The following is an 18,862-nucleotide window of genomic DNA, read 5'->3' on the forward strand; positions in this document are numbered from 1 at the left end:
CTACTTCATTCTTTCATTCCTCTTCCCACCTTTTTGGACTCCCCACTTGGTTCTTATAAGAATATATGATTATTGTAGAACATTTTATAAGTTTTTAAAAAGCAGCATAAGCATAACTCATAATCCCACCACCTATTAACAGCCTGCTATTTTGACATGATTCCCTTTTATTGTTTTTTTTTCTCCAGATGTTTGACCCTTCCTTGTTTTTCATGTGCTTTTCCATCCAGACTGTGTTCTGTCACCTTGCAGGTAGACATTGGGACTGGATTGCATTTTAAGGCCAGAAGAGCAGCTGGGCAGCCGCTTTCTCTTTGCAGATCCTCTGTTGCCCCCTTTCGTCACATCCCAGCAGCTGAGAACCTCCCCCTTTCACTGCCATCCCTTGGTCAGACTGATGGCAGAAGCATGAGGCGCTGTGTAATTGTTTTTTCTCCTGCTCCATCCTGCTTTAGTCTCTTTTCCCACTTAGGGGTGAAAATGATTTACATCTTTGATTTAAAAGGTTTTCTCTTACCTGTGATTCTGCCAAAAGTCCCCTGTGATTGTCATCCAGCATTGCCTCTGTGGACATGCCATACCGTGTGTTCTGAGTTCATTCATCCCTGTGCCCTGGCGTTCCCATGTGTGCTGCATGAGCTCCTGCCCTCGAGTAACTCCAGCTTGTTGTTTCCCTCACTTCCACAGCTTGGATTCATACAGTCACAAAGAAGATGCTTCAGCATTTCCGGGAAAACGAGCCTTAATTTCATTTCTTTCCTGGTTTGATTATTGTGATCAACTCATCAAGGAAGCACAAAAGGTTTGAAGTTTTTAATTTTTTATTGATAATTTTAGAATATGTCAACTAAGTAATCTGTCTGAATCCATAATTTTATCCCCAAGTAGATCTTAATTGTCGTAGGATACTATGTTTAGTTAAATAAATTTTATATGTGTGTATATGTGTGTATTACAATTCTGGACCCAACAAAAGTTCAAGTTCTGTCCTTTTCTGTTTCTTTGAGTATTCTAGTATAGTGTTAACAAACACTGACTTCACAACATTGTCTACCTCTAGTTCTCCTTTTGGGGAAGATGTTAAATTCTTCCCCAAGGTTATTGGGATAATGTTTTCATTCTGTTCCTCTTATTTTGGGAAATTAAAAAATGTGAATAATCAAATAGCTAACTTCTAATTTAGGTTTTTGGTTGATAGGCAAGCATTTACTTTCTATGTTAACTTGGGGAGTGCAAACTGATTTGCTGATATTACAAATTAATCTCTTTCCCTTAAAAAATAATTACACTCATACTATATTCTAGACTGCTGCTGTTGCTCTTGCCAAAGCTGTTCATGAAAGATTTTTCATTGGTGTTATGGAACCTCAGTTAATGCAAACGTAAGTACCTTCTTATCTTAAAAAAAAAAAAAAAGACTGTCGTTTCTGCCCTCTAATGACCTGTTTGTTGTGCTCAGTTCTGAGATGGGTATTCTGACATCAACTGCTCTGCTTCATCGTATCGTTCGGCAAGTAACCTCTGATGTATTGCTTCAAGAAATGGTGGTTTTTATCCTTGGAGAACAGAGGGAACCAGAAACTCTGGCGGAAATTAGCAGACATCCTTTAAGACATAGGTTAATTGAGCATTGCGATCACATATCTGATGAGGTAAGTTGTGTAATGATTTAGTATTGGGCTTGGATTCTTTAAAGTACTGATTTTAATATATGTGTGAAGATATTTTTCAGTCAGCTTTTATCAACTTTGGTTTCAGATAAGCATCATGACATTGAGAATGTTTGAACATCTTCTACAAAAACCCAATGAGCATATTCTTTACAACTTAGTCTTAAGAAATCTTGAAGAAAGAAACTATACAGAATATAAACCTTTGTGCCCAGAAGATAAAGACGTGGTAGAGAATGGCTTAATAGCAGGAGCAGTGTAAGTATGTGTTTGATTCTGTGAGTTGAATGTTCACCTTGGAGACAGAACTTTCTTAGTTCTTTCCCTATGCTTAAAAAGTACCTCTAATAGCTTACAAGTTTTAAAAGTAAAATCCAGAAGTCCTGATACTACTGTCCTTTAAAATTGTAAGACATTCATTAAACCTCATAACAAAATTAGCATAGTCTTGATATTGTTATTATAAAATGGTAATTTGTTTATAAAAGACATTATTCCTCAATTTTTTATATTAGAAAAATTATGTAATTTTTTTCAGAACATAGCAAAGACCCTTTTGTTTAGAAAATGTCATAATAATTTTTTTATGCATCATTAAATTAAACATAGAGATCTGGAAGAAGATCCATTATTTACTGACATTCCACCAGATAATATTTTATCAAACCAAGAGTGGCTTAACTCTTCACCTCCTGCTACTCCAGACCACCCTAGAAATGATGGGAAAACTGAAGTCCATAAAATTGTAAATAGGTGAGTTGCTATATAAATTTGACTTATATCTCTTTTATTTGTTTTTATAATATATACTAGCTCTGCTCCTAGACTGTTTGAAATATATTCAGAACTCAGTCTCCTTCAGAGAGTATGTCAGCTTTTTAAATTTGTTATATAGCCCATGACAGCCTAGGAGTAGATGTGGATGCCGAGAGAACAGCTCTGCTTAATAGAAAAATAATTCTAAAAATAGCAGTGGTTAATTGAATCCTTGCGTATCCAGGTTTTTATATGTAAAAGACGTAATTTTAAGTAATTTCCAATTATAAAAACATTTGAGAATAACCAATTTGACAAGCTGTGCTTATTAAGCATGTGTTAAACATAGGATATTCCTTGTTTTTAGTTCATGATTTTGCAGTTTTTTAAGTACCTTTTCTGTGGCAGTTTTCTTTATTTGTTTCTTTTTTTCCCCTGTCCTTTCAGTGCTGTCACTGATAGGCCTGGGTATGGCAGTTGATATTAAAAAGAAAAAAAATTGCATGTTGCTCAAATGAAAAATTATGGTGCATAAAAATTTCTGAAGTTCAATTACTTAAAAGCTAGTTTCCTGAGATTAATAGATACCATGACAATCTGTCATTGTGAAGCAATCTAAAAAGAAAACCAAAAGTCCCTTTTAGACTTACTTCTAGGTCAAGTACAATTAATCATTGTTTAATAAAACTTTAAATAATCAAAGAGTATTTGATCAGTGAATGGAAATCTGATTCATAATAAGGACTTAAAATATAATTTTATTTTTCAAGTTTCCTTTTGTTTTTTTGTTTGTTATTAGGTACCAGGGATTGAACTTGGGGGCACTCGACCACTGAGCCACATCCCCAGCCCTATTCTTTGTATTTTATTGAGAGGCAGGGTCTCAGAGAGTTGCTTAGCACCTCACTTTTGCTGAGGCTGGCTTTGAACTCACAATCCTCCTGCCTCAGCCTCCTGATCTGTTGGGATCATAGGTGTGTGCCACTGCACCTGGCTCCATTTGTTTTTAACACTTGAATAAACTTAAGATATTACTAGATACTTTAATAGATATGAAAATATTATTGGATTATGAGAGTATTTCTGTTTTTAATTATGATCTTTTTCATTCAAGTTTTCTCTGTCTGGTCCCGGATGAAGCAAAATCATCCTACCATGTTGAGGGCACTGGATATGATACCTACCTCCGAGACGCTCACAGGCAGGTCAGTGACATTAATTAATTTTTGGAAATAAGATCTAAGTGGACTTGCATACCTTGTCACATTGCCTCATTGCCCACAGCCATTAACCCAAATCAAGTAGTCCAGTTGTGACCTTACTTTGCATTTCACTAACTGTGGTCTCTATTTCAAGTTTTCTGTATGCTCTGTTAATTTTGTTTGTTTCACTTTAAGTTAAATTTCACCTGGATCCATTTCCCCTATTGATCCAACACATGATAGCATGATAATTCTGCCCACCCCCCACCCTGGTGCCCAACTCTCGGGCTGTTATCCTCAATTCCCTGCCCCTAGTATTTGTGTGTTGCTTCACTACCCACCTCGCTCCTTTCTTCTACCTTTCTGAAGTTACTTTCTCTAAGATTTACTCTTAATTATTAAATGGTCTTCTCTCATTCTGATTTCCTTTCTATAGCATTTTACATTGAAAAATGTAAAAAATAAATACCACTCCTTTAACAAATATATATTAAGATAAAATTCACCATTTTAACAATGTCAAAGTATACAATTCAATGACTTTTAGTACATTCACAGTGTTGTGCCACTATCATCACTAACTCACTTCAGAACATTTTTGTCACTCACCTGACTGAGTTAAGCAGTCCCTTTCATGTTTCCTCTTCCCACTCCTCCTCCTAGGCCTACCCCCCGGCCACTAGTCTGCTTTCTGTTTCTGTGGCTTTGCCTCTTCTGGTATCTCCTATCAATGGAATCGTACTATATGTAGCCTTTTTAAAAATTTTTTAAAAAAATCTTTATTTTGTTTGTTTATTTATTTTATGTGGTGCTGAAGATCGAAACCGGTGCCTTACATGTTCGAGGCAAGCGCTCTGCCACTGAGCCACAACCCCAGCCCTCTCTATGTAGCCTTTTATGTCTGGCTTCTTTTATTTAACATGATGTTTTTAATATTCATTCATGTCATAGCATGCATCAGTACTTTCTTTTGTGGCTTCAAATATTCTATTGAATATTCATGCCTACAAATCATCTTCTAGTCTAAAATCAGATTTTTATGCAAATTTTTAAGAGTTTATAGTTTTAGCTTGTGCATGTACAGTTAGGTGTTTTTGTTTTTTGTTTTTTTTGTACAGGGATTGATCTCAGGGACACTCAGCCATTGAGCCACATGCTCCGCCCTTTTTTGTATTTTATTTAGAGACAGGATCTCACTGAGTTGCTTAGTGCCTCACTGTCACTGAGTTTGCCCTTGAACTCATGATCCTCCTGCCTCAGCCTTCCAAGCCTCTGATATTACAGGTGTGCACCACTGTGCCTGGCTGTTTTTATTTTTGTTTTTGTTTAGTCTGGGGATTAAATGCAGGGGTGCTCTACCACTGAGCTATACTCCCAGTCCTTTTTGAGACAGGGTCTCACTGAGTTGCCTATGCTGTCCTCAAACTTGTGATCCTCCTGCTTCAGCCACCCGAGTCTCTGGAATCACAGACCTGCACCATGTGCCCCCAGCTCTTTTTAAGTCTTTAATCTATTTTGAGTTAATTATTGTATATAGTGTAGGGTGGGGTCCTATTTATTTTTTAATGTAGATATCCAGTTGTCTTAGTGCCCTTTGTTGAAAAGTTCGTTCCCATGTATTGGCCATAAACATAAGGTTCATTTCAAGACTCCGTTTTGTTCTACTGGTCTATGTTTCTGTCCCTATCCCAGGACTGTCTTGATTATTGTCTGATTATTCAATATGAAATTAAGAAGTATGAGTCCTCCAACTTTATTCTTTTTTTTTTCCATTTTATTTATTTATTTATTTATTTTTTAGTTTTCGGCGGACCCAGCATCTTTGTTTTGTATGTGGTGCTGAGGATCGAACCCGGGCCGCACGCATGCCAGGCGAGCGCGCTACCGCTTGAGCCACATCCCCAGCCCCAACTTTATTCTTTTTAAAGATTGTTTTAGCTATTTGTAGTTCCTTGTACTTCCAAATGAATTTTAGAATTACTTTGTCCATTTCTAAAAAGGAAAAAAAAGGGGGGCACTGTTGGAATTTTATAGGATTGTACCGAGTCTATAGATGTATTTGTGGAGCAGAGCCATCTCAACAATATTGAGTCTTCCCATTCAGGAGCACAGGATGGCCAAGATTCTTCAATAGAATGCCCTGGTTTTCAGTATACAAGTCATGTACTTCCTTGGTTAAATTCATTCCTAAGCATTTCATTATTTTCAATGCTATCATAAGTGAAATAGTTTTGTGAATTTTATTTTCTGATTTTTCATGCTAGTGTATAGAAAACAACTGATTTTATATATTGATCTTGTATCTGCAACTTTGCAGAACTTGTTTAGGCCCTCCTATTTAAAACATTAACCTTCTTAGGGCTTCTGCAGCATAATTATAATTATATAAATATAATACACCAATTAAAAAACAAATAAATTGTAGGAAGACCAATAGAGTAGAGAAGAGGGGTGGGGGTAGGAGGAAGGAAGGGGAGGAGGTAGTACTGAGAATTAAATGAAGAAAACTGTTATGCATTTTTGAGTATGTCAAAATGAACCCCACTATTATGTACCTCTGTGGTGCACTAAAAAATAAATAAAATAAAAAGTGCTCAAATCTGTCATGAAAATAACTAATGATTAAATGCTTTAAAGAAAGAGCAAAAGCACAGTTATTAAAGGAAGTATCTTCTCCATGTTAAACCTGCCTTTCCCACCAGCGTATACTGGTGACTGCAGGTGAGAGTCCTCCTTGTTGGGTGTCACCTGCCTCCTAACTGCCTCCTCCCCTAGGGTACCTCACCCATTCAGATGCTTCTTTATATGCCTACTTGAGGAAGTCACTTATATTGTATGTCAATATGGTTTTTGTTAGTTCTTTAATGATCCAAATACTTTCCCCCCTAGTTCCGGGACTACTGTGCTATCTGCTTAAGATGGGAGTGGCCTGGGTCTCCAAAAGCATTGGAAAAGTGCAATTTAGAAGCAGCTTTTTTTGAAGGTCACTTTTTGAAAGTTTTATTTGACAGAATGGGCCGAATTCTTGACCAGGTAATGCATTTTAAAATACTAATCTTTTTATTATTTTGTTAGCATATATCATGGTGCAATCTCAATCCTTGTTTAGATTTTTCTGTTAAGTACTTCTGTTGTTTTCTTAGTTTTTCCACTAGATGACTTTTGCATATGGATTAGTTGCCAAGAGCCGGCGAATTTCTGATGCATTGAGTATGCTAATGGCCTAGTGGCCATCACTTGGCCTACTAGACACCATAGAATTGTGTATCTTACTCCTCATGTTGTGGTGACTTCCTTTCTGAGTAACTTAGCATTTTAGGTGTTACAGTCGGTGAGTAAAAATAGAGAGTAAAACTTGTCAAGCTTAGTTCAGAAGACCCCATATGTCATTTCAATAGAATCTTGAACACTCTGATCTCAGTGCGATAATGAACTTGTGTCTTCAGACAGAGAATTTATGAAGGGAGTAGCCTGGGTCTTTATGAATTTATGATGCTCATTTTCATAAGGGAGAAGAGAAATAAAAATTAATTTACTAAATTGCTTAAAAAGTGGATGGAGATCGCCATCAGCCAATATCTTGCAACTGTCATGAGAAATGAGTTCCGGTTATGGACTCCCTCCTCCCTCTCTGACAAACAGTGACAATAGAGTTTTGCACACCGAGATAGAGATGCACTTGAAATAAAGCAGCTGGTACATGCTTCAATATAGAAGCTGAGTTAACCAATTTAGAACTAACTTTAAATTTATATATCAAAGTGCTTGCTCTTTTGGCATTAGAGTTAAATACTTGTGAGAGCGTCAGGAGTTACAAAGGAAGTTTATTCCACAAGCAGACTTCCTTTAGTGACCAGAAAGTAGGAGGAATTATAATTTAAGAAGTATTTCACTAGGTTAGCATCTTCAATCATGCCTGCTTCCGGCAGTTACCAATAAAGAGACCAGGTCCTTGTTTTAACTACTTAATAGCATGTGGGCTATTTCTAGCGTTTTTCTGTTGAAGCCAGACAGCCCGAGTCTGCAGATCTGGCGTTCCTGAGTGTGGTCTGGTGTTGCAGCTGTGTAAATCTCTTGGGTGGCCGGAATTCATCACTTGATTGTTGTTTTGCTCTAATTTGCCAGGATTAGTTTGAATCTGATCAAGCTAACAAGCAAGAGATATTAACAATCAGCATGGAGTTAGTGATCTTTGGATATTTTGACCAAAAGCACTAAAAAAGGAATCTAAATTTTAAATAGTTGTTTGTGGCTTGAATTGAAAAATCCCCCAAGTGGTCATCACACTTGGGTGTTCTTCCTCTGGTTTGAGAGTGACACAGAAGTCCCTAGAGAGAATGTCCAAAGGCTTAGAGCTCCCCGCAGAGCTGATGTTCCTCCTGTCACCCCATAGCATAGCAAGACAGAGTTCCAGTGTTATTTTATAAATGAGGAGTCCCTGTTTTATATATCTTAGAGCTAGTAAAAAGCTCTGGAGCCCAGCCTGACACTGTTATTCTTTAGCACCTTGATTTTCCAAGCATTTTTGGTAAGAACCTGGGCAATATGATCTCAAAGACAGTGCGTGAGTTCAGGGTGCTCAGTGTATTTGGTTTCATTTCATTTTCTTTCTCTTCTAAATGTTTTTTGCTGAGAATGATATGTACTTGCATTTTCATAGGGTGAATCCCCAGCAAGGTCAAGGTAACGAAGCTGGTTAAACATTCAGTGTGGATAGTTAGTAAAGCACCAGTGTGTCCTAGTGTAGAGCTGAAAAGTTACAGAATCCAGTGTTCACAGGACACTGTTGTGTTGTCACACGTAGTATTATTTTTAGCTGTGGTGATTTTAAAAACATAGTAAAATGCCAAAATCCACAACATAATATAAAGAAAGTCAGAAAAAATAAGGAAGCCAAGTCCTGTTCTGCTCCAAGAATGAAGAGTGTGAGCTTGGTGGGGAACTTGGTCATTTGTCCCATTCCATACTGTTACAGTGAGATTGATGCTACTTGGCCTAATCTCCTACTCAAATTTGCTTGTAAGAATTAAATGAAATAAGCAATTTAAAAGACTTCTAAAATATAAATTGTTGTTTAAAACAGGTATATTTAGAAATTTTAGAGAATTATCAATTGAGATTTTTAAAAATAATTTCAATCTTGTTTTGACTATCTGCATATTTATCCTTTAGTAGAGGGTTGACTGCTGGTGACCGCAGTGTGCTTTTCCTTTTTTTTTTTTTTTTTTTTTTGGTGCTAGGGATTGAACCTAGGTGCACTTTACCGCTGAGCTCTATCCCCAGTCCTTTTTATTTTTTATTTTGAGACAGGGTCTTGTTAGATTACTAAGGCTGACCTTGAACTTGTGATCCTTTTGCCTCAGCCTTCCTAGTTGCTAGAATTATACTCATTCACCACAGCACCTGGCAAACTGCCTTCAAGTCAAAGATTATCGTCCCAAAATTCAGATTTTATAATCGGCGTGAGTTCAGTAAAAAAAATGGACCAAGTCCTTTTGACATATCAGAGAATCTGGTTATCTTTCCTTTCAGGTGAATACTGTATAAAGCACAAAATAAAGGGATCCCAAATAATAGATATAAACACTACTAACAACCCCCCAAATATCAACTTGTTTTAAGGTTATTACCAATACAAAGAAGAGACCAGTTCAGAGTATATCGAGATAATTCTATTCTGCTGAAATTAATTTTATTTTGACATCATTAAGAAATAATCTGGGCCAGGCACAGTGGCACACGCCTATAATCCCAGCTGCTCAGATGGTTGAGGCAGAAGGATCATGAGTTCAAACCCAGCCTCAGCAATTTAGCAAGACCCTAAGCAACTCAGTGAGACACTGTCCTTAAATAAAAAATACAAAAAGGGCTGGGGATGTGACTCAGTAGTTAAGCACCTGTGGGTTAAAAAAAAAAAACAAGAAAAGAAATAATCTGGGCTGGGGTATAGCTCAGTGGGAGAGTGCTTCTTGCTTACCTTCCATGCACAAAGCCCTGAGTTTGATCCCAAGTTTGATCTGCAAAAAAGAAGAAGGAAAGAAACAGTGTCAGCCTTAAAATTCTTAAAGAATTCAAGACCTAGATTTTTGTTTAAATAAAGTTTCAAACCAAAGTAGTACCATACAGAGAAATTACAAAATCTAGATCATAAAATAGCCTTATTTAAAGACAAATAATGGTGGCACCTGCAAGTGGCAGGCTTTAGAGATACAAAAATCTTAACTACCTGAAATGAAGAATGTACAGTTCTGGACTTGTTATATTTTGAATTATTTTGTCCCCACTTTTTATCAAATGCATTTTTTAAAATTTATTTTTATAAATCATTTCTTTTTAACCTAAAATACAATTTAATTGTTTATTGAGTCTTGAAGAAAATTATTGTATCACAAATATTATCAAGTAGAATAAACTCTTAGACTCTATTGTAAATACAAATTTCCTTTCATTTTTCTTGCTTAAGGCTACATTTTTGAAAAAGAGTGACTTGGATAATTTTTCTTCTTTTAAAACATCCACATTCAAGAGTTTTATGGTAAGAAAGACGAAGATTGGACTTCAGGCCTAGGAGTTGAGATTTTGCCCATAAAACAAAAGACATTCAGTATAATGTCTAAGAGTCTCCTATGAATGTCAGAGATTCACTTCTAATTGATATTCATTATGATCAAGGGTTTAAAGGCTGCTCAGAGGATGAGAATAAAGCTTCCAGTTCCCACTGCTGATGTTAAACTTGGTCCTAAATCACCCTTCCCTTCCCTGAAATGCCATCTCTGTTTCACTCACCTAGGTTCTCATCCAGCTCAATTTTGTTTCAGGCAATTGGTTTCATTTGGTTCCTTGGAAAAAGAAAACTAGAAGGGTCAAGAAGTTTTTTTGAAAGTTCTAAGCAAATAATAAGGACTTGTTTTGCCTAGTAGACCTTTTGCTCTGATGTTGACACACTGTAAAGTACTTTCAGGCTGGCTTCTATGAAGAATAAATGGAAATTAACAACCAGAATTCAAATAAAGTTGTGTATTATATACACAATATGTCTGAGGAACTGTACTGGGTAGGTGTACAATTGCGGGGAGAGTGGATGTTCATGTAGTCACTAAGCTGTTCCTTGTCTGTAGGCGCCATTTTGAATCTCCTCAGGACCTAGAGGTATAGAGTAGCCATTCCTATCCCATCCACTTCTATTCTGTTGATAAGGCTCTGTGATTGGACTTTATCTTATTGTACATGTGCTTTTGGTAATTGGCAATCATTGGATAATCTGAGGTGGGGAATATCATTTCTGGAATAATGTGACCCTATCTAAGAAGATGAATACCTTCTCTTCTTTGATCTTGGACTTAATATGTCCTTTTTGGTTTGTAATTAATATTATATATGACACACTGGTGGGTTTGATGCCCTCTTGAACTTTGTCTCTATGCACACTTCCTATTTTTTGTTTTTTAAGTTTTAGGACTGTGCTATATGTGCTTTGATGAAAATGGTCAGAGGTAGTTTGGTTATAGATATTTTCATTGAAGAACAACATGTGGAGGATGGATTTTTCTTTCTCAGAAAAATTAGGTACACAGAGTGTGTATGTTGTACATTACTCTTGCTGTCTTTCTGTCCTTCTGCACAGCCATACGATGTGAATTTACAGGTGACCTCAGTGTTGTCCAGACTTTCCCTCTTCCCTCATCCACATACACACGAGTACCTTTTGGACCCCTACGTGAACCTGGCCCCTGGCTGTCGATCCCTCTTCTCTGTCATCGTCAGGGTAAGTCTCACTCTCTTCTGTTCTCTGGCATGGCTGAGCCTTTTCATATCACTGTATGTAGTTAGTGACACACCCAGTGAAGAATATTGTGTATCTATTGTTTTAAAGCAATTAACATACATTCTGAACTATAACAAAATGTGGGGGTAGGAGACAAATTTATTTGCTTAAACAATATATATAATTTTAATATTTTAAAGAACAGATATGAGTCCTTGGTCAAAGATGGTTACAGAGTAGTGAAAGTTGGGGTGCTCTATTTGGTGACAGGGAGAGAGGATTTTATCCAAGAACTCTTATGTAGTTGATTTCAGGAGCTGAGCTCCCTGTCTCTGCTGCAGGTTGTTGGTGACCTTATGGTTCGAATTCAGCGTATTCAAGACTTCACCCCCAAGCTGCTGTTAGTCAGAAAGCGGTTGCTTGGTTTGGAACCTGAAGGCCCTATGTAAGTCCAAATTTTATGTGCTCAGTGATCCAAATATTTCGCCCAATGTAAAGATCTGTTGGTAGGTCAATCTGTCCTCTGCTTTTTCTCTAGTATCGACCACATCACGTTGCTAGAGGGTGTGATTGTGTTAGAAGAGTTCTGTAAGGAGCTGGCGGCCATTGCATTTGTGAAATACCACACTTCCTCCACACCATGACTGACTTCTTTCAAGTCACTAGGGATCCGGACGATTGTGTACAGTCCATCAGAAAAGACAGTTCCACCCAGCCAAGAGAGGACGAAAGCCTTTTTAAAGAAAGTAAACTGCACAGAACCGTTAAGAACCATTGAGTGAACACGCAATAAAATGCGGCACCCTGTTTTTGTTGCTTTATTTATCACAGTGGTTCTCTCTATAGATTTGCACGTTGTTGAACCCCGGAAGCAGTTGAGGGACTTGCAGGAAATAAGGCATTTCCAACAACTGTGTGAAAGCTGCACAATTTCTGATGTCACGACTTTGATGATACTTCTGTTTTTTTAATATCCTTTTAGGCAGCAAGGCATTTACATTCTCTGGGACTCAAATGCTTATATTCTTTTGGATTAATAAGCAGCAAAAAAAATTACTAATTTTATAACTTTTTAAGGTTAAGATTCTTATCAAACAAAAATATTTAAAAAACTGTAAATGAGAAAAAAATATATATAATTCAGGAACCAACAAAGGAATTGAGTTAATTATAGGAGATAAAAATGTGTAGAGCAACATTAACTTTCTTCAGCTTTTCTAAGAATAACAATTTAATATGATAAATTCTTGATTAATATAATATATATATTTTTAAAGAAATGTTCTTTTACTCCTCTGTTCACATAGCCATGTTAGTGGTTGATTTCCATGTCTGGGTCCCAGTTGATTTAAATTGTCATTTTTTGCAGCAGCATCGAATTTATGCTCATCATTGGTAGCATTTGCTAAAATGATATTTTTTTAACCCAATTAAATTAACACATACTGGGTTGAGAAGCTTTTTTCCCTCCCTCTCTGAAAATTGCTGATGAAATTTCTTTATAATTTGTTTTTGTTATCGAAGCGCATGGTAGCGTCCAGGTGGGGAACCAACTGATAACTCTTAGCAATCAGAATGCCAATGGCCTCTTACTGTTTACATTTTTTCATTTTGTTGGGTTTTTTTGCTTGTCTGCAATGATTCTGAAGAGATTAAACAAAACAGTCTTTTGAATGTCCTGTTTACAAGTTAAAGGATTGTGGGAATTCGGGGTGTCCGGGAGTGGACACACATGGGGTGACAAGTTTAGCCAAGCTGTGCTGTGCACAGCATACCGAGTGGGTTGCACAACTTGTTTGCTATGTCTTTCTTTTCTGTCTTTAAATGATGCTTATCCCTCAGTTGTCACTTTTAAGCTTTTTTTTTTTTTTTTAAGTTGAAATATTAAGCAGCAGCACTTTCCTCTGCATCTTTCCATTCACTAATATTTGGAGAAGAGACTGTCACGTTCCAGCTGGAGAGACATGTCTCTACTCTCCTGAGAAGCTCTTTTATGTAGCATGTTTGCATATACACATCATGTGGCCATGTGCTTAGAAGCATGTTTTACACTTATCTGCTTACTTTGTTGTATTATTATTTCTGATTTACTTTATAATTAGTTTTTACTATTAAGAAAAAAACTATATCATGAATAGTCTCAGCTTTACAATGTGCACCATTGTTAAAACAAGAAGACTTTATCTCTAATTTGATGCAGATCTTTCTTAGCTCATAAGAAAAGCATTAAGTAAAACAGTGAAGCAAAAAAAGTGAGAGAGTTGTTTCATGCAGGATTTTCTTCCAGCGATTTTGAGTGATAGGAAAACATTCAGTTTGCTATATTTATTGTAGTTTACTCAAGGAACACTTCAACGTCTCCACTTTAGGTGGTAGTTAACAATCTACAGATGTATTTAAAACAAGGCATTAAGAGATATTAGATATTTCTTAATGTTTTTGTAGGTGTAGCAGCGATGATATTATGTCTCAAACCAAATATGTTCTTATCCTTGATTTCACAGAGGGACCTTATAGCTAATTCATGTACCAAGCTCAGAAAAGCTTTAATTCTTATATTTGATATACGTATGCTGCTTCTGAAAATGTCATTTTCCTAAGTTATAATGACTTTTATTTGTGCTCAGCTAAGGCTTAAGTTTTAGTTTTCTTCTTTCTTTTCTTTTTCATATTTAGTTCAGACCTAGAGTCAGCACAAGTTATCACAGTGAGTTGAATTTGTTAGCGTAGTACAACACTAATCTTTTCCTCACTGTTTCTCAGAAGCTGAATACTTCAGTTATTCAGTACTTGCCACAACAATGACTAAAATGCACTGTGTTGCGTAGAAAGTGCCACCTCAAACATTGATTGCCATAGCCAAGTTCCAAACTGCATTTTAGCCTTGCTTCACATTTGTATAAATAGGTAGGCACTTTTTTTTTTTTTTAAACATTCTAACAGTATAATCATTGGGTTTATTTTTGTTAATGAGCCCCATTCTTTACTTGATAGAACTCAGATTTGTCTTAGCCAATTTCATGGTAGAACTCACATAACCCATTAATGTTCTCATAACGCATCTGTTTGTGCAATATGGAAGCTGTGAGTGGATTCATAGCTTTTTGGTTTAATTGTACATTATTGTGTTGTACATGTGTATATATGTGTGTGTATATATGTGTGTGTATATATATATATATATGAGGACCAAAATCCTTAGCTTGCTTACACTGTTGCTAGTGTAAAGATTGTTACACTTAATTTTACGGGGCACAAATTATGGAATTTCTTCATAAATTCATGGTAACATTTCATAAATTATTGTATTACTATACAATTCACCATTTAATTATGAAGTTCTTAGGTATTGACAGAAGAAGTTACAGTGAAGTGCTAAAACCACAAATTGTAATTATACTTTGGGTTGTACAATATGTCAAAATATGCATGTCATCGTGACACTTGGTATGTTAAAACATGATAATCATACTTCTGGGCCCTGTAAAATAGTGTTACTGTAATACTCTGTTGGCCTCCTGCCTTGTTTACATTAAACAGAGGATATTTAGTAAATTTTTCTATGAACGTTGTGTAGGTTACTGACAGTGTTATCAAGGTCTGGACTTCGTGGGCCATCTAGGGAAAAGCTATTCAGATGGCAGTTGTGTACCTACCCTCTCTTCAAAGGAGGTTGCAATCAGGTTCAACTTTTTGTGCTAATAATGCATGCAGGACTAAGAGGGATAATTTTAAAAAAAGAATAAATACTGTAACTTAAACAAAATATTGTCTTACATTTTTGTAGAATTCAAATCAGAAATGCTTTATCTACTGATAAATCTTAAGCAATGGTTGTTAACTTCACCCTTGACAAAAAGACAGTCCACACCAATCAATGGGTCACTGCAGTATTGATTCTAGGGAGAGGAAAAAAAAGAAATACGTAAATATTTATGGAGGAGGTCTGTCTAACCTAACAATTTCCCTGGGTAAATCTCATATATGTCCTCCAGTGGCCTCCTTAATAATCACTCCCCTAAAGGAAGGAAAAGCAACTAGTTCTAAGCATTATTTCTTAACATTTTCCAACACATGTTGGAACCTTTCTTTTTAGCTGACGTTTGAAACAGACTCTAGATTTACTCTATTCGCTTCAGTATGCGCCCAAGTCCCTTAAATGGAAACTGAAGAAAACATGTAACACTTGACATAACCAGAAAGAAAAACAGCCACTTATTAATCTCAACCACCAGTGACCCTTTTCAGCTAGTGTTATTCAAAATAGTCTTAGAAGAAAATAAAGGATACTAGATTGAAAGGATGAAGGAGGCCGAGTTTAGGCACCCAAAAGTTGAAAATACCCTCTTTGCCCTGAGCTACTTCAAAAGAAAATTGCTTTTTTGGAATGCATAACTGAATTCCCAGTCTAAAACCTGGTTCAAATTGCTGTTAAATATCTTCCAGTGTTTTATCTAGAAAAACTAGTGATCCCAAGGGAATTGAAAGAATTCACACAATTTTGAAGTTTTGCTGGAGTAAGAGCCATACCTCTTCTCCCCAAAATCAAAATGAGCAGAAACACTTCATGCCAGTTTGATGCTGATGCTGAAGGATGCACAAAAGAAACAGAATGTTTTAGTTGGTCTTAACAAAGGAAGGTGTTGCCTGTGGGCTGCCTTGTGGGAGACTGGGTTCTAACCTTACTTGATAAGGTCCCTCTTGCCACCTCAGGGAGATCTACCTACGCCTGCTTCCTCTACACTCACTACCATTATAGTTTGAGTGTCATGTAATTTGAAATGTTTCATTTCTAAAAATGTTATTTCTTCACACATACCAGAAATAAGACTTATATTTCATGTAAAAATAAAATGATAATTGTGTTTATTCAACAAATATTTATTGAGAACTTTTTATGAACCAGTTATTTAAGGTGTTGGGGGAACAAATGGAAGCCATCTCAGCCCCCAAGAAGTCAGTCCTTGTGGCAGTTCAGTGTGTTCACACAAAAACAGTGCACATATGTGGTGGACGTCAGAGAAATAGTATCCCGGTGGTGTAAACACCAGGGGTCAGTATATTGCATATTATCTAAAAGGGAAGATCTGAGTCCTAGGTCCTGATTGGATATTATATTAATATATATTAATTCATTGATTTAATACTTTATATGTATAAACTAATATATAAGCAGTGCTGGGATCAATCTCAGGGCCTTGTGCATGCTTGGCAAGCACTCTACCTCATCAGTGATTAATCCATCCGATGGATTATACTAGATGGTAACTGTAGGCAGATGGTTGAAGGAAGTAGGTCGCTGGGAGCGTGCCTTTGGGGATTAGATCTTGTCCCTGGCACCTTGTTCTCTCTCTCTGCTTCGGGGCTGCCGTGTCCTGAGCAGCTTTCCTCTGCCTCCCTCTTCCACCATGATGTTCTGCCTCACCTCAGGCCCAGAGCCGTGGAGTCAGCCAATTGGGGACTGAAAAACCACAAGCAAAATAAACTTTTCCTCCAAGTTGTTCTTGTCAGGAATTTTGGTCACAGTGATGAAAAGCCAACACATGACCTTGCTCTTCCTTCTACTTAGACCAGGCAGTATATCAAGGGACAGACAGGGAGTCTCTTTAAAAAGAAAAAGGCCGTAAAGTATTCTCTTGATTGAGTAATCAAATCGTTAGATGAACGTAGAACCCACCAGCACACTGCCAGGAATCTGAATACCACTGTGGGCCTCTTAGCTGCCATATCAGGAGGTGAGGATGAGCGTTAGTTACTAGTACCCATGTTGCAATGTGCATCATTTGCATGGTGATCACATTATTGATTTTTCACAAACTATTCCATTCCAGTGATGGGCGAAAGGTTTCAGGAATGATGCTGAGTCTAGAGAGTCCAAATCAGCCAACAATGTATCCTGGCTTCACCAAAAAGACCACTCTTTCTAGGGTTGAGAACTATAACCAGGATTTGGCCACGTACCAAAGAGCTACATGCAGTTCCGAAGAAAGGAACAAGTGACATGCCCAGCCTGTGAGATCAGGGGAAGACAAGCCAAAGCATCTCAAGACTGTAATTTTTGAGAAAGGAATCGTAAAATCAATTTTACTATAATGCAGAAAGATGAGATGACACACAAATTCAGTATAGTCTGAGTAAAGCTATATTTCAAAGCCCTGAGGATGGGTTCCATTTATGTAATAACAGGAGAAATGTATTCCTCATTCCATTCACAAGTGGAATAGCATTTTTAATTGATTAGATTTTTTTCCCCCAAGAGAACACAAACTGAAGATTTCTACAAGGAAGCAAGCTAACCCCATTCCTTAAGCATTTTTCTTTCATGTTTAAAATATGCTTTTCTGCTTAAATCTCTTTATTGTGTTGCTCTTACTGACAAATGGCAAGCGGGGCATTTTGTTTCTGTAATCTTTGTTGACGGCTTAAATTGTTTGAATGTCCTGTGATCTTTATTTCCATTCCATTTTAGAAATTATTAGTATTTTCTTCAGCTGCGTTGGTTTGGGGCTCCAGCAGAGATAAAGCTGAGAGGGAAAAACCTATTTTTAGGATATAAACATTATCACAGTAGTCCATGTGCCTTAGACGCCTTGACAGTAAACAAGCCTCATTATAAAGGCTTTTGTTTCCATAAAATAATCCAGTGTAATACAGACTCAAGTCAACCTCTCCCTGAACACATGAAGAGCTCATGGGACTCATTGGAATTTGGGTTCCAAACTGCATTCTAAAAATAAAACCTGCTAAAATAAATGTGCATAGCAACTTCTGGGCATTTTTCTTTGGAATTTGACATTGAAATAAAAGTGATCTTGCACAGTTCTTAATGGTTGGAGACTTTTCATGCAAAACATACAACATAATTGATATTCATCAAATTTTGAGTATTTCAAAGAAAAAAATCTGATATGTATCTTGCAGAGCAATGTTGCCCTTATTGTCATTTTTATTTCAATGGAAAGAAAAAGACTAAGGAAGTATAATTAATTTGACATAGATAATTCTGGGCTGAACATTTAAATATCAACGCTATTTAAGACCCATGGCATTATTCAAGGTTCTTTTTTTTTTTAGTTTTCAGCGGACACAACATCTTTGTTTCTATGTGGTGCTGAGGATCGAACCCGGGCCTCACGCACGCCAGGCAAGCGCGCTACCGCTTGAGCCACATCCCCAGCCCCTATTCAAGGTTCTTTGCATCTTGTACATTTTGCATCTTCCTGTTGCTATGTTTTCTGAAGATACTAGGTCATTGTATTTTGGCCCTCCCTCCAGGAATCTGTGTATCAATCACTCAGCTACCAATAACTTCTTCAAACAGAAATCATCACTGTCAGCCTTATTTGGTTAAAAAGATGCTGGATTGGCGCAAGCACTGGGTTAGTTTTAGAAAGACCTTATAGGAGTCTCAGACACTGCATTGTATATCTGCAAACTCCAGAAATTCTCACAACACCATGGGAGCTGTT

At 36.9% G+C, this 18,862-nt stretch overlaps 1 protein-coding gene across 1 annotated transcript in view; it reads left to right on the forward strand.

The window, feature by feature from the left end:
• Window positions 1-15,159, forward strand: part of Fhip2a (FHF complex subunit HOOK interacting protein 2A) — a 30,266-nt gene extending 15,107 nt beyond the window's left edge. Inside the window, exons 7-16 of the mRNA XM_015494871.2 lie at window positions 688-802; window positions 1,306-1,382; window positions 1,460-1,652; window positions 1,759-1,928; window positions 2,280-2,423; window positions 3,541-3,631; window positions 6,518-6,661; window positions 11,253-11,393; window positions 11,735-11,838; window positions 11,932-15,159. Of these exons, the coding sequence (XP_015350357.2) occupies window positions 688-802; window positions 1,306-1,382; window positions 1,460-1,652; window positions 1,759-1,928; window positions 2,280-2,423; window positions 3,541-3,631; window positions 6,518-6,661; window positions 11,253-11,393; window positions 11,735-11,838; window positions 11,932-12,037 (1,285 nt within the window). The 3' untranslated portion in view covers window positions 12,038-15,159. The remainder of the gene's footprint in view (window positions 1-687; window positions 803-1,305; window positions 1,383-1,459; window positions 1,653-1,758; window positions 1,929-2,279; window positions 2,424-3,540; window positions 3,632-6,517; window positions 6,662-11,252; window positions 11,394-11,734; window positions 11,839-11,931) is intronic.
• The last annotated feature ends 3,703 nt before the right edge of the window (window positions 15,160-18,862 follow it).

This window comes from Marmota marmota, unplaced genomic scaffold (assembly GCF_001458135.2).
Source record: "Marmota marmota marmota unplaced genomic scaffold, marMar, whole genome shotgun sequence".
In the NCBI taxonomy this organism is placed as follows: Eukaryota; Metazoa; Chordata; class Mammalia; order Rodentia; family Sciuridae; genus Marmota; species Marmota marmota.